Here is a 26,651-nt window from a genome sequence, read left to right on the forward strand (position 1 = left end):
TAGGTATAATAAGTATAATAACCCTGTAAGCTTAAACAGACCGGTCTTCACAGTAATTAGTATTAATGATTTCTGTAAACTTTGTCTATGAAATAAGAGTTATCGTCAGTGAATAGTGCGGTTAGTTCGCGTGTAACCTTTTATCAACGTTTTCCTAATCTACCTAAAGTTCACTCACACGACGTCTGACCAGCTTTAAAACTAAATAAATAACTTCTGTAGATTATATTTTATTTTATTAGTACTGTAGGCTATCTTGTTACTATACTGATCTAGATTTGCTTAAGTTGGTTGTTATGCTATTAAATGCATCATTTCTTGCATAGCCCTAATACTTTTTTTTTGCGAATTCATTGGTCCCATAATAAAAGTTGTTCATTATGACATTTATGACCCCTAAAGTCATTTGTACAAAAAATAATGTCTGTTGGTGGTCCTAAATATCTTATCTTATCTTAAATCTGCGGCTTACGGATACACTTCGACCCATCGGGATCTTTTGTACAATTACCCCCCACGATCCTAAGATCCTTCAGCTATTCAGGAGCTTCTCGACCATCTCCACGTATCGGATGATGAGGCTCATGGGTAGCTCTCTGAAGTCCTTTGGCACCAGGTAACCTGCTCCAAAGTTCTTCACTCTTTGTCCGGCGAGGGCGTGACATTCACACATTAGATGTCTGGGTGGTCCTAAATAAAATAATAATACCTATTTGCCCTAGATTCAGTTTGTTAGAAAACTATTCATGAATTACCTTGATGGATCAGCCTGGCCATAGGTGGTTAAAAGTATGAACAAAAGCAATGGTTTCTTCTATTCTTAAACATAATAACTTCCCTTGAACTGCATCTCCCTACTAACTTACCTACATCGATAACCATATCATAATGACATTGAAAATCTTAACCTGTGAAGGGCACAGCCGGACCTTGGTGTTGTATGCAGAAAGTCAACGATAGCGATAAGGGTTTAATGACTCTTGAGTATCCATGTAGCCCTGGTTCTTTTAATCATTTTTTTTTTGTCAATTGAACAATCTTTTCAATGAGATCAATTAATTAGGAAGAACTGGCCCCGTAGCCGAATGGCATTTCTCCGACGCCAAACGAAAGCGATACGCCGCTGGCTCTGTCGCGCCAATACGCAAGCGCGATAGAGATAGATATCTACTAGCGCTTCGTTTCGTGAGCGTTTCGTGAGCGATTGTGCCATTCGGCTAGCCACCCTGGTGCCGTAGCCGAATGGCATTTCTGCGACGCCAAACGAAAACGAAACGCCGCGAAAGGTAGTCTGGCTCTGTCACGCCAATACGCAAGAGCGATAGAGATAGATATCTACGAGCGTTCTGTTTCGTGAGGACACTTAGAGATGCCTTGTCTGTCTGTCATGGTCTTACTAAAAAAATGCAATTAAAGACACATCATTATTTCTTTCTTCCAGAACAAACCTGCCTAAGGAGATCATGGGTTTCCCTGACTTCCCAATCCCGGAGAGTGAAAAGTCGTACCTGCCTGCGAAGGACATGCTAGCCTTCCTCCAGCTGTATTCAGACAAGCATGGAGTCACAGAACGGATTAAGGTACAAGCATAGTTTTCTTTAGACTAGTTTAGACTCTTTAGTGCAGGGAATGCTTTTTTTTGACGACCGGTCTTCTGGCCATGGCCTAGCGCGTAGTGACCGTGCCTGTTACACTGTTATTATTTGTGTGATGAACGCAGATATTTGTTCCTGAGTCATGGATGTTTTCTATGTATATAAGTATTATTTTGTATATTATATATATCGTTGTCTGAGTACCTCAAGCCTTAGAGCTTACCGTGGGACCCAGTCAGTCTGTGTAAGAATGTCCTATAATATTTATTTATTCATTTATTTTATTTTATTTTAGCGAAAAAGTAGCAACAAACGAGATTCTTACAATATCTTGTGGGATTTCGGGGCTAACCACTGCAACGATTCGAAAATCCCATTATTTTTCGATGCCCGGCCTTAAATCCAATGTAGGCAACCAATATCCGGAATAACAAAATTGGACCTCTTCCCATTATTTCATGAATCTAATCAGAATCTTCACATACTGAAGCACGAGCTGATCTAATTTTAATGCTAATGGACACAATAAGAAAGGAAGTAATAATAGCAGCTTTGATGGATATTATTTTCCTCTTGAAAGAAAGATACTTACTTGACTGACGCGATAACCCAAAATGAGTTTTGACCTCCAACACAAGAGCACGCCACTTTGTTCGATCTTAAGCGGTATCGCGCCAGCTTTCGCCGTCTCCGAGCTCACGGAGGTCAACCTCCACTCTATTCGCCCAACGATTATAGTCTGAAAAATACCATCTTTAAAATGTTGTATATATCACAAACGAAATTATTGACAAAACACTTATTGCTTCCAGTTCAAACACCATGTTCAGCTGATCAAGCCCCGAACCACCCCCTCCGGAGAGGTCTGGGATGTGAGCTACAAGAACATGGTGACCGGGGTCTCAGAGACCAAGGAGTACGACTACGTGTTTGTCTGCAACGGCCACTACAACACGCCCTTCATACCTAGTATACCAGGTCTTAAGGAGTTTGAAGGTACATGGTCTAAACACAGGCGATACCTAATTACCTACTCCTTTTCAGAAGAAACTTTGTCGTATATTTACGATGCCTATCTTTACGCTTGGTCCTGATTTGCTCAGACAGTTACACCGTGTATATAAAAATTTTAGACCCATGTAATCTGATGCATTCTTTACCAGCCCCGTATTCTTTGCTTTGTGACGGTTTTCAGTTTTACAAGGTTTGTGACACAAGCAAGCAACATAAATTGCGAAAACAAAGCTTCATAGCCTGTCACCGATTCCATTATTAGTGCCATCTTTTTTCTGTTCATGGTAGAAACCCGTTCTATTTGTCTCTTTAGACGTTTTAAACACCTTCAGAGTGACCCCAAATTTTCCTAAAGTCACCCCAGTTACCCGATTTATTTTGACCTTGAAAAAACATTACAGCAGAGTACAGCTTGCCATAACTTTTCTATTCTCATTCTTCGCAGGAGACGTAATGCACAGCCACGACTACCGCGTGCCCGACATCTTCGCCAACAAGCGCGTCCTCGTCGTCGGCGCCGGCCCGTCGGGCATGGACATCGCGCTGGAGGTCACCTCCGTCGCCACCCACGTCATCCTGAGCCACCACCTGAAGGAGCAACCCAGGACGGTGTTCCCGGAGAATCTGGTGCAGAAGCCAGATGTTGAGAGGCTGGATGGGAAGAAGGTGGTCTTTGTGGATGGAAGCGTGGAGGATGTGGATGTCGTCTTCCTATGCACAGGTGAGGATGCTGAAAGTATTGAGTAATCTATTCCAGTGAATTATTGATACTCTTATGACTGACTCTTAGCGATCAGAATCACCAATATTCCGGTCGCTAATCATATACTCGTAGAAAGAAGTGTCACAATGCATTACTCAGACCTGGGGGTTACCATGACCTACTAAAGACGTTCAGTTTAGGTTGAGAGAAAGGGACACAGCTATAGCAGTTACATAGCTCCGTCCCTCTCTCTCAACCTAAACTGAACGGCTTTAGCACGTCATGGTAACCCCCCTGGACCGGATCCAGAAGACAATTGAGGAGGTGAAAATCGGTTAATCTTCAGAGTTGTATCTTGTGAAACATGAGCATTTATTTTAATAAGGTACAGCGGGGCAAATCTCGACTGGGGGGCAATTGTAACTAATCCATTTTTTTCCATTATTATACTATGATGTTGAGTTCTACATGTATCCACTGAACACGCCTACCATGTATAACCGGTGGACACTCTATTTAATTATGCAAACATTGTAAAACATGGAAAAAATAGACCAGTTACATTTGCCCCCCAGTCGAGATTTGCCCCGCTGTACCTTGCTACTTATATAAACTAGATTAACGATATTGTATCATTTTCTGACCAGGGTACGTAGCCAAATGGCACAAACGCTCACGAAACGAAACGCTTGTAAGATATCTATCTCTATCGCTCTTGCGTATTGGCGCGACAGAGCCAGACCACTTTTCGCGGCGTTTCGTTTTCGTTTCGCGTCGCAGAAATGCCATTTGGCTACGGCACCAGGAGAAGAAACTAAAAACCTTACCTAACTCATTGAACCTGATAGTTTATCCTTTCAGTAATTTAACCTGACAGTTATTTTTCCTGGTCCAGGTTACCTGTACAACTTCCCGTTCCTGCACCCGTCGTGCGGCGTGGTCGTGGACGACAACTGCGTGGAGCCCCTCTACAAGCACCTGGTCAACATCCGCCATCCCAGCATGTGCTTCGTGGGGGTGCCTTACTATGTCTGCGCGTTCTCCATGTTCGACTTACAGGTGAGACGGTTTCCTTAGCTCTCTTCTTTTAATTCCCACACCATGTTCCTATTTACTCGTCGTATTGTACCGGGTCTTGGATGACAAAAAGTGGATCCTCTCTATAAGCACCTGGTCAACTTCCGCCAATCCTAGCATGTGCTTCGTCGGTGTTCCTTATGTCTGCGCCTTCTCGAGATGTTCGACTTACAGGTAAGACAGTTTTTAACTACCTCAACACGATCTTCCCATTTCCTCCTTATTGTGTGTTGGATGACCAAAGAGTGAAATCTCTCTTCAAGCACCTGGTCAATATCCGCCATCTGACTAATGTGATTTAGCGAATTGGTTATTGGTGATGGGCCTTCTTTGTATGTCCACCATCTTCAAGGCTGTTTGCAAGTTTCTATTGCTTGTAAACTCTAGAGCTTGCTAGAAATAAAACTCCAACGCAGCTAAAAGCAGTCTTAAAACACCTTGGTGGACACTATACGCATATAGGCGTTGTTTATGAACGGACAAGAGGGGGCAAAAAAAATAAAAAAAATCTGTCAAGGTAGTCCAAGACATGCACTAACCTTCTCTCCGGGAGTCAGGAACCGCAGGCAGGATTGACCGGGGCCCACAATTCACCAAGGAAGCACAACCGTTCTCGCACATGCCTTCTGTCAGGTGTCAACAACTAGTTAGAGGGCCACGCGGGCGGGGCGAGGCGCGAGGGGGGAGAAACATATCTTTTAAATATATATGGTTAGGTAGGTAGAATTATAGGTAGAATTTTGAACAGGCGTAATCCCATATATTGTTTTTTCTATTGTGTTTGGAGTAGTGTCCTGCCAGGTATTTCAAATTTCTTCAAGAACCTAATAGAGTTGACGACGTAAAACAAGTTTCTAAGATTTTTGAATGTGCAGGTCCGGTACTACGTGCGGTCAATGAACGGCACCTTCAAGCTACCCTCACAAGAAGCAATGACCCGGGATTGGGAGGAGGAGAAGCTAGATCGAGCGGCGCGAGGGTACACCAAGCGGCAGACGCATATGATGGGGCCAGACCAGGTAAGGGAAACATACAAACTACTGTCGTACTGTCTTGGGAATTGGTGATGAGGAATTGAGAAGAAGTTAGAAAGCAGCTCAAGGTTACATGAAAAGGCAGACAGTATGATGGGTCCAGACCAGGTAAGAGAAACAATGAGGACCTTCAGAATGTTTCTCAGGCCAGGTAGAGGAAACATTCAAAATATCGTCTTAGGAAGCATTTTCATTTTAAAGAAGTGATGACGAATAATTGGGGATGGAAGCTACACCAACCAGCTCTCGGGAGACCAAGAGCTAAGCGCATGGGATGGGGCCCGACCTAGTAAGATAAACAATTGATTTATTGATTGAATACAACTCTGAATCCCTTTCTACTTGGCTACTGCTTCTTAAAAGGCCATTAGGAAGAGGAGCTATAACTGAGTAGCACGAAGGAACACCAAGCGCTTATGTTATTACATTATAATGGGACCATATCACTTTCCTTCTTATTGTTTCACTCTTGTGAGAGAGAACATAGTCTCCATGATGAAGAGGACACCAAGAGAATATTGTCCTCTTTATGAAGAGGACACCTGCAGTAAGTTATTATTGTCCCAGATTTGTAAGAACCTCTTTTTGACACATGACAGCGTCCACAATACGTAAACTCGCGCAACCTAATAAAATTTTAAATAAAAACCTGTAATAATATTTAAAAAAAATCAAGTACTTAAAAACAATATTTCGCTTACTTTAAACATAATCTAGCACATGTTACATTTTTGCGGATCTTCGTTAGTGAGAGTGAGTATTATTTTTACGATATTAATTTATCACGCAGGATTTACTTATAATGTCATTTATCATTCATTTTTATTTTTAAACTAGTGCTGTGGCAGTCTGTCACTTCGATTCAAATGACATTTCAGTAAGTTGATAGAAATCGTAAATTTGTTTAAGCGCCTCCTTTTACATAGGGCCTAATCGATTCAACCAATACGTAATTAATCGTTAGATTTGGCAAACGAAACGATACGTCTTAGGCCGTTTTAACATTATCCGATCCGATATCGGATGTAGGAAGGATGTAAAATGTAAGATTTATGCGCTTCCAGATCTTCATTTATGTATTTAATAGATCATTATTACTAAAAAATGATATAAAACGCAAAAATTGCGGATTTAATGCCGATGGCACTCTTCTACAACAGTTTTTGTCCGGCACCATGGAACTGCCGATATCGGCAGGACGCTTCCGACATTTTTTGGCATGCCGGACCCCCCGTCAGTTGTCGGCCGATAATATTTGTTTGTGTGCGTATATAATGTATGTATACGTTTGTGCTAGTGTGCGTGACAAAAATGGCGTCTATTAAACAGCTGCTAATGATCGAAATTCAAATTAGTTGACAATTTCCATTGAAAAAAAAAAGGTTGTAATGCATCGGTCCGAATTGCGGATACTAGTATTTCATCTTTTTGTAGATATAATTGAATGTAAAATTATTTATTTTGCCTGACACCCTGAGTATTTTTTATGCTCGTTATTTTAATTTTACAATATAATATTTAGGATATTGTGCTTATGATTATTAAATATAAAACATTTTTTAAATATTTTTTGACACAAAATCATACTTCATTGATTTGGAACAATGCGTTTTATCGGACCGACATCCGACACTATCGGAAGCGTTTATCGGATGTAGGATGTCGGTCCGACATCCGATATCGGATCGGATAATGTGAAAACGGCCTTAGCCACATCGCAACATACTTCAAAACAAATGTGTCAAAAATGTGAACTTACAAATCCGGGACAATATGTTATTTGTCTATTTATTCCTCTTTTGACATCCTCGAATTATTTAACATTAGAGTTTCTTTACTTTTCGAGTCCAATATTTACAGCCAATTCGTTTGACCTGCAATACCTGCATCTTATTTGCTCACAAGCAAATAGATTTGTTACAAACGACACAGAGACAATCACAATAAATACAGTATTTATCCTCCCGGAAGACGTAAGAAGGTCCACAGATAAGTCAGGGTAAACGGCTGATAGACGGATGAACTTGCAATGCCGACTTGTTGCTATTACGGTAATGATAGCGGGGTTATCTAGTGACACCAAAGTACAATCCCTTGGAAAACGTTACTGACTTTATTTTACCTTCGTCCTTTTTTCTCTTTAAAAAAAAAAAAAAAAAAATTTAAAATTAAAAATTAAAAATTCTTTATTCATTTTAAGAGTTACTTACATAACTTTAGTTGTGGATACCCCTTTTTAAGTAAAACAAATACCTGTGGTAAGGGGTACCGCTCTTCCTTAAAACTAGTAGGTAAGTAATCTAAACAAGAATGATTTATTTGAATCATTGAAATTTAAACAATCTTATTTTGGTAGATTTTTTGAATATGGATTAGGACCTAAGTGTACAAAATGATGGCCAGCTTTCTAGTCACCTGTGGTATTTTATCCTGTGGTCAGTTTTCTGACAGTAAACTACCTCTCCAACGGCGCTATGAATCGGTCGACGGTTATTTTTACCCGAGATCCACACATTTGTTGTATTGTACCTATACCTATAGACGACCAACCAAATCGTGGCACAAAAACTGGCGCGAAATTTAAATTTTCTGTGGGATATAACCTTCGCCCCTATATTTTCAATCAATTTTTAAGTGTTATGGCCCGTCGATGATTCCGCCAACGTCAAGGTTAGGAAGGCACGCGCTTTGGCCAATGAGCCCTACATTCTTCCAATTTGCCGCCATTTTTAGGGTTCCGTAGCCAAAATGGCAAAAACGGAACCCTTATAGTTTCGTCATGTCCGTCTGTCCGTCTGTCCGTCTGTCCGTCTGTCCGTCTGTCACAGCCGATTTACTCGGAAACTATAAGTACTACAGTGATGAAATTTGATGGGAATATGTGTTGTATGAACCGCTACAAAATTATGACACTAAATAGTAAAAAAAAGAATTGGGGGTGGGGCCCCCCATACATGTAACTGAGGGATGAAAATTTTTTTTTCGATGTACATACCCGTGTGGGGTATCAATGGAAAGGTCTTTTAAAATGATATAAAGTTTTCTAAAAAACATTTTTCTTAAAGTGAACGGTTTTTGAGATATCAGCTCTCAAAGTCGTAAAAAGTATGTCCCCCCCCTCTATTTTTATAACTACGGGGTATAAAATTCTAAAAAAAATAGAGGTGATGCATGCTAATTAACTCTTTCAACGATTTTTGGTTTGATCAAAGTATCTCTTATAGTTTTTGAGATAGGTTGATTTAACTGTAATTTTGGCAGGTGTATAAATTGACATAATAAGTTTATTATATTTGCTGCTACGGAACCCTTTGTGCGCGAGCCCGACTCGCACTTGGCCGGTTTTTAGTGCCAAGATTTGGTTGACCATACCTACACGGTATGATACCCTGGTACAGGCGGAGTACTATGTGTCGCTGTCGGCGGAGAGCGGCGCGGCGCCGCTGCCGGCGGTCTTCACGCTGGTTCACAACGACAGCAGCCGCAGGTTCCTGGATGACCTGATACACTACCGGCAGGACGTCTACTGCATTATTGATGATCAGCATTTTGTTTGTTATACTAAAGCCTAGTCTGTGTAGCTGCGGGCCTAGCCGAAGTGGCAATCGTTGATACTTCGTGGCGGATTGAAAGTATTGAAACGCAGTCTGGCTTTGTCGCGCCACTCCAGAAGAGCGATAGGGAGAGCCTACGATACGCTTGCGAAGTGTAAGCGATTGTGACGTTAGCTAGGTAGCTAACTAGCTACCCAGGGTTAGTACATGATTGCCGCGAGTGTATGTCGCCGCGAGATAGACTACCCGTCCTTATGTCATTAATACAGAATGAGATGTCATTTATCTCGCGGCGACATACTCTCGCGGCAATCATGTGCTAGGCCTACAGTAGTTTTATACTATCAGCAATATTGATATCCTGTTACTTAGTAAGATAAAGCAAAAACAGAGTTAGAAAAAGTTTTAGGAGTTAGAAAGTCTTTTTTGAAGTTTGCTGTAAGTACCTACTTTTTTGAGTCTTCTCTAGGCCAGTGATTTTGGAAAAAAATACTGTCTTTAATACCACATTCAAATAAATTTATTTTTAAAAGCTAATGCTTTTTATATTTAAAAAATATAGCCAAAGATCAATAATTTATTTAATAAATATGTACTTGCATACATCTTATTATTCTTAGGCCCACTTGCACCAATCACTTAACTCGGGGTTAGTGGGCTGTCATCTGTCAAATTCCATATAAAATCGTGGGTTAACCCTCCATTTTCGTTGGTGCAAGTGGCGCTTACTCAATTATATTTAACTACTAGGGTTTAAAACATAGGCACTTATTCATAATGCTTAGCTTTAGGTAGGTAATCGAAAATAATATTTAAAGTGATTTTGGTTTTGTATCATGTATTCATTACATAGTAGGTAACTCTCCTTATTAATCTTATTAAGTACCTATACATATGTCGTATATTCATAATTAAGTGGACACAGTTATGATATTGATAATAAATATAAGTTGTACAGTCAATATTCTTGTTATTCAATAGAATGATAACTTTATTGATACTTTGACCTAATTAACTAATAACTGTCTAAGATCAAAACATAATTCCACAATTTCCACATACATTAATAACTAGACAAGTATACAAAAATTGGTTTCCGCTTACCGATTAAATTTCACCGAGGGAAGAGTTGTAACTCCATACATAAGTAAATGCGGGTTATTTGTATAGGCATAGTTAAGTGACATCTAGCGACAATCACGCGTCAAATAGCGTGAATTATCAGTACCACTACTCGATACTAGGTGGCAACAGTGTTTCGTCGGCCAAAAAATTAATATTAGAACAGTTTACAACTTATATTACAAGCAGAAGGAATTGAAAATGGAGGTTGTTCATGAAATATGGAGGGAAAAAGATTCATACTTCCCGAGTTACACACAATGTTTTTCATCACACTTGCATTATAAAAAAAAATATTTTCTGTCCATCTTTTTCTCTGCATATTTCACGAACTATTGATCCCAGATAAAGAGTGTACATACTTTTTTTGTAGAGAATTTTATGAAGATTACTTGTGTCTTAGAACATTTTTTGCTACGTGACACAGTTTAAGAGGTATTCACGAAAAACTAAAAAAAGGGACCTTTAGGTACACTCCCCTCCACCCGTTATCTCCACCCCCACCCCCGAGTACTTTGAGTAGGTATGTGGATTAAGACACCATTCCCTACAATGATACCACAATATTTTCTCTTATACACGAATTATTTCCGATGAGGTAGGCTTCGTTGAGTGTGCTAATTAGGTTCATCGACTCTTTATTTTATTGAGGTAATTAATAACTTGCTACCTAATGAATTGTCTGGGAGAGATCGCTCTCGAGTCCAAATAGTATACCAACTCTTTATCAATTCAAGTAGGCCTAGTTACAAACACTTATATTATCTTTATGTAAATATCAGGGCAATTTATGACGACTGTTTAGAGATAAGGTCGCCTGTTATTTGTCTCAAAAGCATTGATATTGCTGGGTCTATAAAAAAAGTGACAGGCAAGCACGGTCGCGTGATAAACGATACAACGTTAAACCGACCTTTTCGCACTATTTGTAAATGCGTGGGACGCACCGATGCAATAAAGTTTTCACCACACCAACTGATAAAGGCTTTCTTTGCTATTCGAAAACAGATAGCAAAATTGCATTTTATCCACAAGAGTGCAAAGTAATTTCATACAAATTTATAACTTGATGTCTTAAGCTGCCTGGTAGATTTACCTATTAATGATGATTTTAAATCATAAATATTGAATAAATTAATGAATTTGATTCAGTTTGATGTTTTATAGTCAGTATTTTGTTCGTGTTGGTGCAGTGAAAAATTTTGTGTTTCACTCGATGGCAAAGTTTGTTTAATCCTCGTGCGGCTCGTGCCTTGAAACTCTCGCTACGCTCAAGATTCCACATTTTGAACCACTTGCTACGCTCGCGGTTCAATATTGGAATCTTTCGCTCGCTCGGGTATGAATATTGGCACGTGCGGTTAAACAACAACTTTGTCCCCTTGTAAAACAAATAACTATTATCACACTAGTGTGCTATGCCCGCAAATCCACCATCCAAATATACTTACTTATGTATATTTTTCTTTAATTCTTTACAATTAGGTACTTGAATTTCTGTTATACTTACTTTGTTGATCTCATTTTGTCCCGGTCTTCAGACGCATGCATTTTCTGGATGCACCCAGGGCTCGTAAAAAGGCGTTGGTGCCTCTGCATCTACGCTAGGAATCATTAGGTCGTTCCCTTTTCTATCGTTGGTATACTTACCTACCTTCTTCATGTGCGATTTCGGTTCCCAGGGTGCCACAAGTTAGTGCGTTTTCACATTATCCGATTCCATATCTGATGTTGGAAGGATGTCAAAAGCAAAAATCAAAAATGGCGCCTCAAAATATGGGATATCGGTCCTACATCCGATTTCAGATCGGATAATGTGAAAACGTACAAATCGATCACGATCAGTCGATGACTCTAAGGCCGTTTTCACATTATCCGATCCGATATCGGATGTCGGAAGGATTTCAATGGAAAAAATCCAAGATGGCGCCTGTAATGTATGGGATATCGGTCCGACATCCGACATCGGATCGGATAATGTGAAAACGCACTCAGTCATCTCTCTGATTTTTTCTGTGCATATTAAGTATTGGTGTGTCAGAGCGTCCGTTTGCCACGGAGCGCGCTAACAATTGTGGCTTTGGACGGCGGCAAGGCGTATTATATATAAGTAGGTCAAAAATGATACTCTATCCTAGCTAGAATAGAGGTAGACTAATGCCCCCGTGGGGACAACCTCAATCTTGAACTTTTGAAAGACTGTTCATTTGAATAAGTACATTGTATTGAATTCTAGTATATAATGTAATTTGCAGGTACTTACTCCTTAGTGTTTAAATTCCCCTACCCTACAAAAATCCGAAATAAATGACAGACTCAAAAATATTAGAATATCAAGATGTTGATCTAAAATTGCAATCGATATTGCCTTGAACTCACTCTAGCCAAGTTCTAAGTTTTGCAAGGGCAATAAAACAAAAACCAACAATCATTTATTTAACAAAAACTATTTAACAAAAATCAATCAATGGACGTTTCTATTTACCAAAGTACCAGGACCGCATGAGTCGTCAGCAGACAAACTAACACTAACACGCCCACCACGTCTTGATCCTTTCACTGTGCGTCAAGCACTGATTGCAACACGAACTGTAAATGATTTTATCAATAACAGTACGAGTGAACTTTAAACGACGCTAAACTTAGTAGTTATAAAGGTTTTAATCGATTGTCACTTTGATAGTTTAACTTGTCGCGTCTATACATACCTTGTATTCGCGGATAACGGCTTTTTGTTGTAAATATATAGCGATTAGATATGGCTATGTTAGCGTAACCGGTCTTATCGCAACGTCTTAATACTGATACCTTCACTGGTAGAGGTAAACCGGACGCTAGCTAACGATTCGTATGTTGCCAATACAAATGTATGTTTTGAAATAGGAATATGTCAATAAACTTGCAACGGTCATAGTTTAGATAACAATTTGCAATTGATGTAGTATATGAATTACATTTGATAATTCATTGTCAAGGACTGTTAGGTATTTCTATCAAAACACATTATTAATGCAAATGAAATCAAAACCATGGATTAACAGTTTTATACCTAATGTACCTAGATGTCGTTTATATTTGGCCTATAAGAATTCAAACATGACTTGTTAATAAATTATTATTTGTTTATATTTCATTGTCTACTTTTCAACAAATTCCAAAATACAAATAGATTATATTGCGACTTCCTACACATACATGTATATATAATACGTATAATGTCTGGCAAAAAAGTAAGCTGGCAAGAGTAGACATAGACATTAAAAATGACAACATTGTAATGTCGTCCCTTTCATATCAATGGATTTGAGAAAACGAAACCACACTACGATCTTGCCGATTTTAAATTCCTATTCTTTTTGCCAAGATTCTCTCAGGCTGTTTTAAATGTGCCTTAAGTTTCTCAGCTAACCACAATTCTCCCTTGTCCACAGGAGAAGTACTACGCCTCCCTAGCCTCCGAGGCGCACACCAAAAACCTCCCGTCCGTCATCACGAAGATCCGCGAGGAGAGTTCCAACCGTTTCCTCCACAACCTTCAGAACTACCGCCAGGACATCTATAAGATCATCGACGATGAGACCTATGAAGTCATCAGTAATGGACGCAGTGAGATTCTTTGTTGACCCTAAACGGGGAACTAGGGTTTTTAGGTTAAGATCTAGCTTTAAGGAGGCTTTCTTGACTTGTATTAATTTAAACGTTTTCATGTCTAAGTATCGGACTTTTTTATTGTAACAATAATTGTAAATTTATTATGTGATCTATCAAAGTCATCATGTTTACAGGGTTGGGCAGAATAACTGTCCTAGTTAAAATTAAAAAGTGGTATAAAATTTTAAAAACACGATAATGTGAAAAGTAGTGCTATGATTTATATCCATAACATCTTAAGTTTTAAAGTGTTATGTAATATATTTTATTTGCTTTTCTTTAACTTGCATAATTTTAGGCATTTTGCTGTAGAAGGAGTTTGATTCGGCACGCACGACCTCATCTGCTAAGTCATGCAATACTTGACTACCCGACCCCAAAATAAATGCCAGTTTTAGCCTTTTGCCATCTCAATAAAACTTTGCATTTATTTTTATATGTAAATATTAATAGTTATCGTGCGTACCTAAAGATGCGTAGCGTACGTTTCAAGATAAAATATCAGCCTAAAAATTTCGACGAAAATGGCACTTTTCCTCATGAAGATGTGGTCTGACTGAGTTTCTCTATTGAATAAATTTATGGCTAAAATATCTTCGTTTCTATCCTTTAATATAACACCATACTCAACATCAGTCTGACATTTGTTGAACTCCTGAAATCGAAATGCATTTTCTTTGCAAAATGGCCATCGTGCCGCGTAAATAGCATTTTGTATCTAGCCCTCACATTTTTTAAAAGAAACAGCGTACATACATAAATTATCCTTTATGTTTAGGTCCCTTAGTTCATGGTTATTTTGCAGTATGCAAAATGTTGTCCCCTCTTCAATTATATTATGTTATTGAATATATTATAATTTTAAGCACAATTTTGTATGATTCGCCCATGGTTATTTGTAGCTACTTTACTGACACAAACCATCCAATTCCTACAAAATCTTTACTTGATTTCAGAAGAAAAATACTTCTAAAAACGATTTTTGGTATGCAATATCAAAGCAATATTGGATATTAACTTTTTTCAGTTAGTTGAATATCTCGCCCAATCCGCAGTGTTCGCTGTCATAACTTCCAACTGTAAATACTTTTCAATTTTGTTATAAAAAAATAATTAAACAGACTGTAATAGAAGTGTCTTTTAGAATTCGTGAAGGGCATTAAATTGTGGATTTAAAATGATACACAATAGAAATCTGTTATATTGAAATAGATAACGACATGTATTACAATAGGACAGTTAATCCGCCCAGCCCTGTACATCACGCGACAAATTTTTTATTGTGACAATAATTGTAAAATTTATTATGTGATCTATTTTTGTGACGAATTCATTAGTTATAAGTATGTTATAAGAATTCTGAGGATATCTTTACATGTAGTACATTGACTCATTCAGTGATGAATTTATTGTTTCATAATATTGTTTGTACTTAAATTAATGACTTTACTGTGTGTGCTAAGACTACAACAGTGAAATAACATCATTCATGTATATTTGTATAATGTTAATAGGAAAGGAAAGCAATGATTTTGCTCATAAGTTGTACGTAAGGTGTGTTTTATTAGTTTTAATATTATAAGTAAATAGACGGAAATGGGATTTTAGATAAATTCTTTTAGCATAATTTTATTTCGCCAAGTACATTAATGATGATAATTAATTTATTGTAAACTTTTAATTTCGCCTGTAACTTAAGTCGCCACTGGTATTAAATAAAACAACTGAATCAGCCAAAAATATTTTATTTAAGCGTATTTATAATCTTTATATTATCAATGCTGATATATTATTAATCTTTAATTGTAATATTTATGGCTTCCCTTTGAATACAATAATTAATTAGGGATATTGGTGAAATTCACGGCCGGCACATATCATATCATTGGACCAATAGGGTACTGGAAATACAATCCCATCCCATCAGCCAATCAGAGCGCTGCAAGTGTGGCAGCGCCACCTGTCGGCCGCGAACTCCCCGCGCCAGTGCCTGGGCCGAGCCACGATATCATCAACAAGTTTGTACTTATTTTATAATAGCTTTGCTTCAGACAAAATAAAACGTTACCTCATTATATTATAAAAATACTATTTATCTCAATATTGTTTCCAAATTCGCACTTTTCGTTTTCTTTATTATACACAATATCTGGGCGACCGAGCTTCGCTCGGTTCTGTTTCGTATCCTTGACATGTGTCGCCATCTAGTTCAAAAATGAATAGTACCTACATCGAGCGAAAGAATTCTCAGCCTTAACAACACAACTACTCCACACGAGATGGCGCGCGATTCGCCACAAAAACTCAGTGTATTTTTCTATTCATTTTAGCCTTGACCTGTGTCGCCATCTAGTGTTTGCAATAAATAGTACTTACATCGACCGAAAGAATTCTGTCTTAACAGTACAACTACTGCACACGAGATGGCGCGCGAAGAAAAACACATGAAAACTCGAAAAGTCGCGTTTTCCGGGACCTAAGGATAAGTTAGACCGATTTTTCACCCCCAAAAACCCCCACATAACAAATTTCAGCGAAATCGTTAGAGCGGTTAATTTCCGAGATCGTCAGTATAAATAAATATATAAATAAATAAATAAATAAATAAATAAATATACAAGAATTGCTCGTTTAAAGATATAAGATACGTGTCAAATTTTAGAGTTGCAATTATCCTTTATATAATTTTGTATACAGTATAAACGAAACCGATTTCCTTAATATAACTTAAAAATAGACTTAAAAATTAAAGTACATCTGACAACAAAAAGTACATCGTACAGGCGCTGTGCCGTAAGTAGAGGACAATAACTACGATCCTACTGAGTAACTTTACATTTAAGGCTGATTCCTTTCCCACATTTTCTTACAAACGTTTGGCCTCTCCGTACAAAACCTACCTACCTATCCTGGTCGCTCCATACTCCCCTGTCTCAGTCCCTTCCACCGTCCTCGATATGATAAAGGTACAAAGAAGGGCTTACCCTGTGGAAATCATACCATAAATACTACAAATACATAAAAATATAGAAAGTCAATTTTGACAAAAATGGCAAATTTTATAGCAAGCCGACAATCATGAAATTGTGGAAAATACAGTATACTTAAGTTTCAAACTTATCTAAGTATATACAGTCTTAACTACCGCGAACATAACCGAATTATATCAAGCGTCTAGCACCATTCCGATATAAATGTATACTTCGATAACATAAAATTATTAAACAAGAATATAAAATAGCGAAAAACAATATAACAAAGAGTCAAAGTACCTCCCACCGAGACTAAATAGACACTGGTTAATTTTGAACAAAAGGACTAGCTGAAAAAGTATTGCATTTAAAAAGATACACGCCGGGAGAGATATAGGTAAAGTCTAATAGCATATACATATACAACTACCTAAACACTGAGATTACAGCGTTACACGTATAAAAAATAAATCACATATCGTCATCACCAAATCGGTCACTCCAATTTCGACCATAACACGTCAAAAAGTCTATATTGTCTCAATTTGCCTCTCACACTCGGCCCAAGGAAAACACTCCGTATTGAAAACCACTATTATAAACGTAACAAGGGTAACTAACATGAGTCGTACTTTATATAGATCGTCTTCAAAGACGACGGTAAATCTGAAAAAATGTCACAAATTTGAGCCTCAAAAATCTAGATTGTACTTTAAGACCTGTATAAGTGACTTTTTAGTCATTCAAGCTACGTGCAACGTCTCAGGAGTTCACTGGGGAGCTACTGAAACCGACTAACATCGAGATAGACAAAATGTGTACTTCCATTTTTAAAAACTACCACCGCTAACACAAATGTGACGTCGGAGAAATTAAATCTAAACACTGATCATGATTATAATTTATTAATAATAGTGTAATTCTTACACATTTACATATTTTAATTAATCGGGATTGTTTTCTGAATAAAAAAGTCATAATCAACACAAAAAAACATCAGGATTTTGCCAAGAATCCCGTTTAATTAAAATAATGATTGATTGTTTAATTTAATGATCAAGATTGTGCCATCGCACTTTTTTACTTTCGCCATCATTTTTATTAAAACCGTCACCAAGGCAACATAGTCGCCAGAGAGTCATTGTTTCTATTTGACCTCGTTCACTGGTTTTGAACCGTTATTCGGTTGGCGTCGGTACCAGGAGAACATCGCCGCTTAGGAGTAAAGCGTTCTTGACGTCCGAATAGCGCGAACGAAGCGAAAGGTCAATGAACTGGCATTCGCTTTCGTATTCGTTCAGAATACGTTACGCTCAAGGTCGCTAATGATGATAGACATCGTGTTTAAGTATTTTTAATAAGTAATAGTCGATTATCCTACAAACTACTCATGGAAAATTAACAAAAAAGAATATTAGTAAATATACGACTACCGCATCATTTTCAAAATTATGAAATCTCAGCGAAATTGTCAAAACGGCCAAGTGTTATGCCCCTAAAATTGACTGTTCTTATTAGGGAGGGCTGATGCCAGCCAACAAATTGGAACTATTGTACCACATTTTCGTTTCGTTAGTATCTTTGTAACAACCACTTATTCGCCCATGCGAGTCTTGTAGTATGCGAGAACCGTGCACTTGTGCGACTTTGTGTAGACGTCGTAAATGCGCAAACTTTTTAAAATGGGTTAGTTGAGAATATTGTAAGATAATCGACATGATAGTTAAGTCACCTAGTTTTTGACGCCACTTATTATGTCTGCTGCGTCTAAATCATATCTAGAGAGACATCCTACTTTATTAAAATGCTAAGACGTGCATTGTTCTTCCTGCTTTGTCTTTTGCACTCCAGCTAATTTTACTCTAGATACCAGGACACCATAGGACCTAGGCGCTCTTCACCGGTATATCGGCCTCCATGCTGAGCGTCTGCTGCGTCGGATCATAATGTCCAGCTAGGTAGTACACGTCGTTATTATCATACACGCTGCCGTAGCGCGCGGGGTCGTCGCGCATGCGCGCCTTGTACTGCGCGAGCGGCAGCACCTCGCACTTGTGCGAGATTGTCTGCACGTCATTCTCGTCCGTGTGAGGGGACTCGAAGAGGCCTCCCTGGAAAGAGAAAGGGCCAGGATAAGTATGTGTAACTAACCTAACCACAAAATTAAAATTTTGAAAAAACCCCCGACCGCGACCTAGTGGACCGATTTTCATAAAACATGGCAAACAACACTCCCGACTAACACACCTTTCAAATAAAAAAAACTAAATCGAAATCGGTTCATCCGTTCAGGAGCTACGATGCCACAGACAGGCACACACACAGACAGACAGACAAACAGACAGACAGACAAACAGACAGACAGACAGACAGACACGTCAAACTTATAACACCCCGTCGTTTTTGCGTCGGGGGTTAAAAAAGAACCTAAAATATGGGAAATGGTACGTAGCGAAATGCACAAACGCTTACGATAATACCGTTATCGTAGCTATCTATCCTTATCGCTCTTGCATATTGGCGCGACAGAGCCAGACTGCGTTTCGAAAGGCGTCTTATAGCGTCAGCCATTGTCGTTTCGGCGAGGCCAGCTGGTACACGCTTACTACCAGATACGTTTCATAAACCCGGACTCTCTTATTTGAAAAAGCTTACCAGTTATATAGGGATAACTAAAATCTAGAACATCGTGTCACCGGGAAGTGCAAGGATTCCAGTTTAGAACTGACTGACTGAGGGACTCCATAAAATGTCACTCAGAGTACCAAAATTCCAATTTACTTACAGCCCCAACGCTTAGTGCGTTTTCACATTATCCGATCCTATATCGGATGTCGGACCGATATCCCAGACATTACAGGGGCTATCTTCGATTTTTTCTAATGAAATCCCTCCGACGTCCGATATCGGATCGGATATTGTGAAAACAGCCTAACCGGGTAATGCAAAGGTAGTTTCTTCGGGATGGTAGAACCACCTTACTCTGACAGCCACCCGCCTCCCACAGAGTTTCGATACGCTCGATGTATGAAAAATCAGGGGGGTTACCATGACGTGCTAAAGCCGTTCAGTTTAGGTTGAGAGAGAGGGACGGAGCTATGTAACTGCTATAGCTGTGTCCCTTTCTCTCAACCTAAACTGAATGTATTTAGTACGTCATGGTAACCCCCCAAACCTATCTATCAGCATCGGCTGGTCCATACAAGCCGATTCCCACTGGCTTGCCTAAGGTAGGTTTCTTTTTGCTTCGGTGTAGCAAAAAAATCACCAACCGCTGCTATCTATTGAACCAGCCTGTCTATAAGTATGATCTAAGTATAGACTTACCGGGTAGTGCAAAGGTTGGCAGCCAGTGGTTTCCTCAGGATGGTAGAACCACCTCACTCGGACAGCCATGGCTCCGCGCGCCTCCCACAGAGCTTCGATACGCCCGATGTATGGAAGATCAGGTCTATCTATCGAACCAGCCTGTCTATAAGTATGACCTAAGTCTAGACTTACCGGGTAGTGCAAAGGTTGGCAGCCAGTGGTTTCCTCAGGATGGTAGAACCACCTCACTCGGACAGCCATGGCTCCGCGCGCCTCCCACAGAGCTTCGATACGCCCGATGTATGGACGATCAGGTCTATCTATTCAACCAGCCTGTCTATAAGTATGACCTAAGTCTAGACTTACCGGGTAGTGCAAAGGTTGGCAGCCAGTGGTTTCCTCAGGATGGTAGAACCACCTCACTCGGACAGCCATGGCTCCGCGCGCCTCCCACAGAGCTTCGATACGCCCGATGTATGGAAGATCAGGTCTATCTATCGAATCAGCCTGTCTATAAGTATGACCTAGGTCTAGACTTACCGGGTAGTGCAAAGGTTGGCAGCCAGTGGTTTCCTCAGGATGGTAGAACCACCTCACTCGGACAGCCATGGCTCCGCGCGCCTCCCACAGAGCTTCGATACGCCCGATGTATGGAAGATCAGGTCTATCTATCAAATCAGCCTGTCTATAAGTATGACCTAAGTCTAGACTTACCGGGTAGTGCAAAGGTTGGCAGCCAGTGGTTTCCTCAGGATGGTAGAACCACCTCACTCGGACAGCCATGGCTCCGCGCGCCTCCCACAGAGCTTCGATACGCCCGATGTATGGAAGATCAGGTCTATCTATTCAACCAGCCTGTCTATAAGTATGACCTAAGTCTAGACTTACCGGGTAGTGCAAAGGTTGGCAGCCAGTGGTTTCCTCAGGATGGTAGAACCACCTCACTCGGACAGCCATGGCTCCGCGCGCCTCCCACAGAGCTTCGATACGCCCGATGTATGGAAGATCAGGTCTATCTATCAAATCAGCCTGTCTATAAGTATGACCTAAGTCTAGACTTACCGGGTAGTGCAAAGGTTGGCAGCCAGTGGTTTCCTCAGGATGGTAGAACCACCTCACTCGGACAGCCATGGCTCCGCGCGCCTCCCACAGAGCTTCGATACGCCCGATGTATGGAAGATCAGGTCTATCTATTCAACCAGCCTGTCTATAAGTATGACCTAAGTCTAGACTTACCGGGTAGTGCAAAGGTTGGCAGCCAGTGGTTTCCTCAGGATGGTAGAACCACCTCACTCGGACAGCCATGGCTCCGCGCGCCTCCCACAGAGCTTCGATACGCCCGATGTATGGACGGTCCGGTCTGCCTGTGGACAGGAATACTGCCGCTTCGCCCACCTGGAAATTGAATATAGTATATTTAAATCTTAGAATTTTTAGTTTCCTCAATTCTTCATGAATCCAATATTTGATTATAAGAAATCGAGCTTGACAGAATTTGACTTGAAAACTCAAGACGCTTAACAAACAAGAAAGAGAACAAATAGATTCGGGGCGGCGGTTAACAAAGAGGTATTTAGTACGCGGAGGAACCCAGTCATTTTGCTGAAGCCATAATGTCGAAACTCCCCTTCAGTCGTAACTAAAGATCAGTGTGAAGTTAGCTATTAGCAGGGGCGGCTCACTCCGCGATCCTTTCGCCGCGCTACAAGTACATGCCGGCGGCCGCGAGTTCGCGGCCCATTCAGTGGCAACGACTTTCGCGCGGCGCAATAGAATTCAATGTCGTCTGCACGCGTGCGGTCCGTTTGTTAATGTAGGTAAGAATTTAGAATGTCGGCATTTTGTGAACATCAAAGGAGGGAGCCTTCTGTACTCGTACTATTATATATTCTGTGTTATTAGCTCTATAGAACAGCTTCGCGCGCCTCGGTCTGGCCGTCCCGAGGTACGGAGCGCCGCGCCAGCGCCACAACGCAGCACCCGGTAGGAAGGTCGCCATCTTATGAACACTCCACTTTAGATATGGCAGTGTATACTTACGTTAAGTACCTCCTCTCCTCGTGCTATAGCCCTGTAGAACAGCTTCCTGTGCCGGGGCCGGGCGGTGCGGCGGTAGGGCGCGCCGCGCCAGCGCCACAGCGCGGCTCCCGGGAGGAAGGCGGCCATCTTGCTGACCTGCGCGCCGGCGCCGGCGCCAGCGTCGGAGCCGCAAGACGCGCCCGACACTGTGCGCTTCTTGCTCTTCTGGAATATATGGTTTGGATTTAGAAACGAGATGATACGGAGTAACAAATATAACAGTATACAGATTTTCCTTATAAAAACTAATCTGCCACTCGAGTCAAAATAATATCACGTCAATAGTGAACGGGCATACGGTCCGCCTGATGGAAAGCGGTCACCTCGAGGGGTGTCACATGCGCGTTGCCGACCCGAAGCTCCTATAAATCGAGAGTGAACAGGCATCTTCTGGGCGAGCTCACTCCGTCGTAGACCACACTTTGGCTAGTCTGTGGCCGAGAGTAAGCCCATTTATAACAATAAAAAAAATACACATACCTTGGCGGGAAATATGGGTTTGCGCACCTAAGACACAGTACCTATAAGGACGACTCAGTAGTTAATCTCCCGCGATCGGTATTTGACTCTCGCGCGCGACCTTGGCAGCGCCACGCAGCGCGGCGCGTACTGACGCGACCGGCATCATCCGGTTCCGCATGTACTCTCTGCACCTCGCTCGCGCCGAGCGCTACTCAAGGACAAACCGCGCGGCGCTAAATTTGTTAGAAGTATGATTACTGAGTCGTCCTTATACTGTGCCTCAGACCTAGACTTGCCTCGCTTTACTCTATGTCTTCGGCCGGCAACCCCTTTTATCCTAGCTGGCCTTTCTAATACATAGTGTATTTATTTAAGACTTTATTGCACGAAAGAAAAAAATTGCAGTACAAAAAGGCGAACTTAATGCTTTAAGCATTCTCTACAAAATTGAAATAGATATCATACACGAAAGAAAAAACGACAAGGCCCACTGATGTCCGAGCCGGGAATCGAACCCGGGTCTTCAGCTTACGCGGCTAACGTTTTCACCACTAGACCATCCGCCCGCCGTGGTACCCGACGAAATTTCTCTAGTGTATGTTATCTCTAATAAGGCTAGGCGCCTTTTGACCAAATCTAAGGGCGAGCAAATAGTGCTTGCCTTTGCAGGATTACAATAGAGCGAGAGAGATGGTGCTGCCAACCACTATACAACTAGGAAACAAATCAAATTATTTTATTGAATATTCTAACAGTCAACCTCGAAGCTAAGCAGAGTGACTGTAAGCGGTGCTACGATTTCGACAGTAAAATCAAAACAAAGGGACTAAAACAACAATTAGGTACAAGATATAAAATCTTTTTACCTTCTTAGCCACGTCGCTAGTGGAAGCCGCCGGCTCCTCCTCCAGCCCGATCCCGCTGTCCTTCAAGTTGTCCCTCTCGTCCTTGTTCTTCAGGCCGCTGAAGTCCAGCACCGCCGTCTTCACCAGCGGACTCTTCGCCAGCACTGCCTTCTTGATCACCGTCTTCATCTTATCATCCGGGGATTTCTCCATCGCTATCAATGTTGACAACCTGTACAGAAAAATAAAATTTAAAAAAGCCGACATAGAGGATTTTCATCAAACATTTGACTAAGAACACTCCCGACTAATTTAGCTTTTAAACAAAAAAAAAACGAAACCTAAATCGGTTGCTACGATGCCAGAGACAGACAGACAGATACGTCAAACAACGTTATAACACAACGGGTTGACAAATCATTTGCTCAGCAAATAGGCCACAGAGAGGCACTTATAGGCCACGGATACTATATATTGAAAATATTGAAATTACAAATAACATTTCTAACTAAAGTTTATACTTTCATTAACTACAGATGTTTAAGGTCTCTAAATGTCGACTTTCAATTAAATATTAAAAGAGTACAAACAAATAGTAAACAAATCTTAAATAACTTTAGAGATGCAAATGACTCCAAATGTCACAACTAAAGATAATATGATGCATATCTACTTAATCTAATCAAAAAAGCGCTGGTGGCCTAGCGGTAAGAGCGTGCGACTTTCGATCCGGAGGTCGCGGGTTCGAACCCCGGCTCGTACCAATGAGTTTTTCGGAACTTATGTGCGAAATGTCATTTGATATTTGCCAGTCGCTTTTCAGTGAAGGAAAACATCGTGAGGAAACCGGACTAATTCCAATAAGACCTTCGGGTTGGAAGGTCAGATGGCAGTCGCTTTCGGAATTCGTTGTCAGAGTGGACCGCGGGCTCCCATGATCCGTGGCAAATGTCGGGATAACGCAAGGAGGATGATGATGATCTACTTAATCTAATCATCCCCAGAGATGTATCGGGTCTCCAAGAGTCAAAATCATATAACATAAAATATATTAAATGAAATGAAAGAAACAAACGTAACCGAACCTGTCATTAGAATCCCCTGAATCCTCGTTAGATTTCGAATAGTCTGACGACGATTTCTTATTCTCATCAGACGAACTCTCTTTACTGTCAGAATGATGCCTCTTTCTATGTTTCCTATGGTGCTTCTTATGGTGCCTTCTATGCTTGCAGTGTTCTTCACAGCACTTGTGTTATAATCAGTAGGATCATCTTCTGACAGGCGTTTGAGTTTCTCCTTCCTGTGTTTCTTCAGTTTCTTTCTGATCCTGTCTTCCTCTTCTTGTGTTTGTTCTGGTTTGGTTTCTGCGCTAGTGGTGGGTTTTTTATCTTCTGTGCTATTCACGCTGGTGTTTCTTCTTCGCTTTCCTAGGGTGAATAGTGGGTTTTCGTATACTGAAAATGAAGAATAATCGGATTAGTTTTGGACTATGAACGTCTCATAATTGAAATGGGTGCGGGCTAGGGCTTCCAATACCGGGATCCCGGTATCTCGGGATCCCGGGATCCCGCCTTTTTTTGGGCACATTTCAATACCGGTATTTAAAATAGTAATACCGGGATCCCGGTATTTTTAATAACTAACAAATTATGCCAAATGAACGTGAATTACTCATCAAAATTTCTGCATCATGATGGTCGGTACACGCGTAAATCTTGCTTTTTGCTCTCGTTTTTCGATTTGACACATTCTCTGTTTGGTGTCTTTACAATATTTGTATGAAAATGATAGTTTTTTCGATGATTACCTAGATAAAGATACGTGTCAAAAGCATTCATTGAGGAAGGTCTGCCGCGAACCTTATTTGACACATTTGTCTCATTTGTGAATTCGCACGTAAGTGTGACAAGGAAGCAACACGTCAAACGTACTTGCAACAGGCCACAGACCCTCTGTAAACAAATCGCCTTGATGCATCTAAATAATAACTTTTCAAAAAATTGGTTAATGCATAACTAGAACTAACGTAGCTACACTAGCTAATCTATGGTTTACTGTGCGTGTGCGTTAATGTATTGAACCCTAGTGCAAAACTTTGCCGTAACATTCCCTATAGTAGCGAAATTGGGAAATCTGAAGTATCAAAATCAAGAAAATTACTTTTCTAATCCGTAAATTAAGTGTTCCTATTCCGCGTATCCCTAGTAATCTTCTTGATTTTGATTATCATGGATTTCCGCAAAGTAATGTGTGAAACCATAGATTATGTCTTAATGTAATTTACTATAAAAATAATCTATGTCAGACAATTTAGCTTTTTGGCTAATTGTTCAATGATTTGGCGGGTTTATTTTATTAGTGCTTTAATAGCGCCCCTAGCACCACGAAAAACAAAAATAACAACTAAATTGTACCACAGATATTGATTGCAATGTGTTTCCAAAAAAAAACCATCTCATGTTCCAGTTTCAAAAGTCAATGATGAAACTGTAGTGTGTATAATCGAGAAATGCTCTTAATGCTTGTTATTTAATAAAGTAATATTATAGTTCAATCTACAGTACAATTACACCATTAACACTGACTATAAAATGTAAAAGATTACCTACTGAACTACAAGGTTCTATTCCGCACGAGCCTAAAGAGAACGATTTGGCAGAAAACATGGTTTGCTATGGCCGCGTCTTCTCGCGAAATGTCCGATCTGGCGGCGATATCTAACTTACAGAATCAACTGAGTAGAGATCTGGCGCTCTTTCTCGCTTGCTTTTATACTGTGTCCTCAGCCCAAACATAACAAAAATAAAGAGCACGGGGCGTAGCGTAGCCCTTTGAACTATGTATACTTGTGTCGCTTAACTTCAAACTTGGGTAGATCCATTCTGCTTTAAGGTTGAATATATAAAAAATATAATATTGATCTGAAAGGTAATCAACATTATAACAGAATGGATTTACTCAGGTTTGAAGTTAAGCGACACTTAAAAACAATAGAAGTTGAACCGACTTGGCCACATAAGTTTGCGAACCGTTTTGAATTGAAATCGAAACTTATAAAGTTCGAAATGTATTCGATTTGACCCGTCACTAAGTCGGATTGGCAAGATTTCGCTGTAGTATAACACGCATGAAAAGTAACAAACGAGATTTTGAATAAAATTTGTTATTTTAAGCAAATTACTTGGTTTTTGTATTTTCTCGACTTCAGTACCGGGATCCCGGGATCCCGGT

The 26,651-nt window shown here is 40.2% G+C and overlaps 2 protein-coding genes across 4 annotated transcripts in view; one reads left to right on the forward strand and one right to left on the reverse strand.

The window, feature by feature from the left end:
* LOC125233471 (senecionine N-oxygenase) overlaps positions 1 to 15,640 on the forward strand; it is a 29,302-nt gene extending 13,662 nt beyond the window's left edge. For all 3 annotated transcript variants that reach the window (XM_048139509.1, XM_048139511.1, XM_048139510.1), the window contains 6 exons: positions 1,442 to 1,580; positions 2,408 to 2,591; positions 3,055 to 3,330; positions 4,208 to 4,371; positions 5,265 to 5,408; positions 13,531 to 15,640. In XM_048139509.1, coding sequence (XP_047995466.1) covers positions 1,442 to 1,580; positions 2,408 to 2,591; positions 3,055 to 3,330; positions 4,208 to 4,371; positions 5,265 to 5,408; positions 13,531 to 13,722 — 1,099 coding nt within the window. In that variant the 3' untranslated portion in view covers positions 13,723 to 15,640. The remainder of the gene's footprint in view (positions 1 to 1,441; positions 1,581 to 2,407; positions 2,592 to 3,054; positions 3,331 to 4,207; positions 4,372 to 5,264; positions 5,409 to 13,530) is intronic.
* A 760-nt stretch (positions 15,641 to 16,400) lies between these two features.
* LOC125233469 overlaps positions 16,401 to 26,651 on the reverse strand; it is a 190,570-nt gene continuing 180,319 nt past the window's right edge. Inside the window, 6 exon segments of the mRNA XM_048139507.1 lie at positions 16,401 to 18,833; positions 21,268 to 21,426; positions 22,072 to 22,275; positions 23,439 to 23,649; positions 24,503 to 24,674; positions 24,677 to 24,874. Of these exon segments, the coding sequence (XP_047995464.1) occupies positions 18,609 to 18,833; positions 21,268 to 21,426; positions 22,072 to 22,275; positions 23,439 to 23,649; positions 24,503 to 24,674; positions 24,677 to 24,874 (1,169 nt within the window). The 3' untranslated portion in view covers positions 16,401 to 18,608.

Source organism: Leguminivora glycinivorella, chromosome 14 (assembly GCF_023078275.1).
Source record: "Leguminivora glycinivorella isolate SPB_JAAS2020 chromosome 14, LegGlyc_1.1, whole genome shotgun sequence".
Lineage (NCBI taxonomy): Eukaryota > Metazoa > Arthropoda > Insecta > Lepidoptera > Tortricidae > Leguminivora > Leguminivora glycinivorella.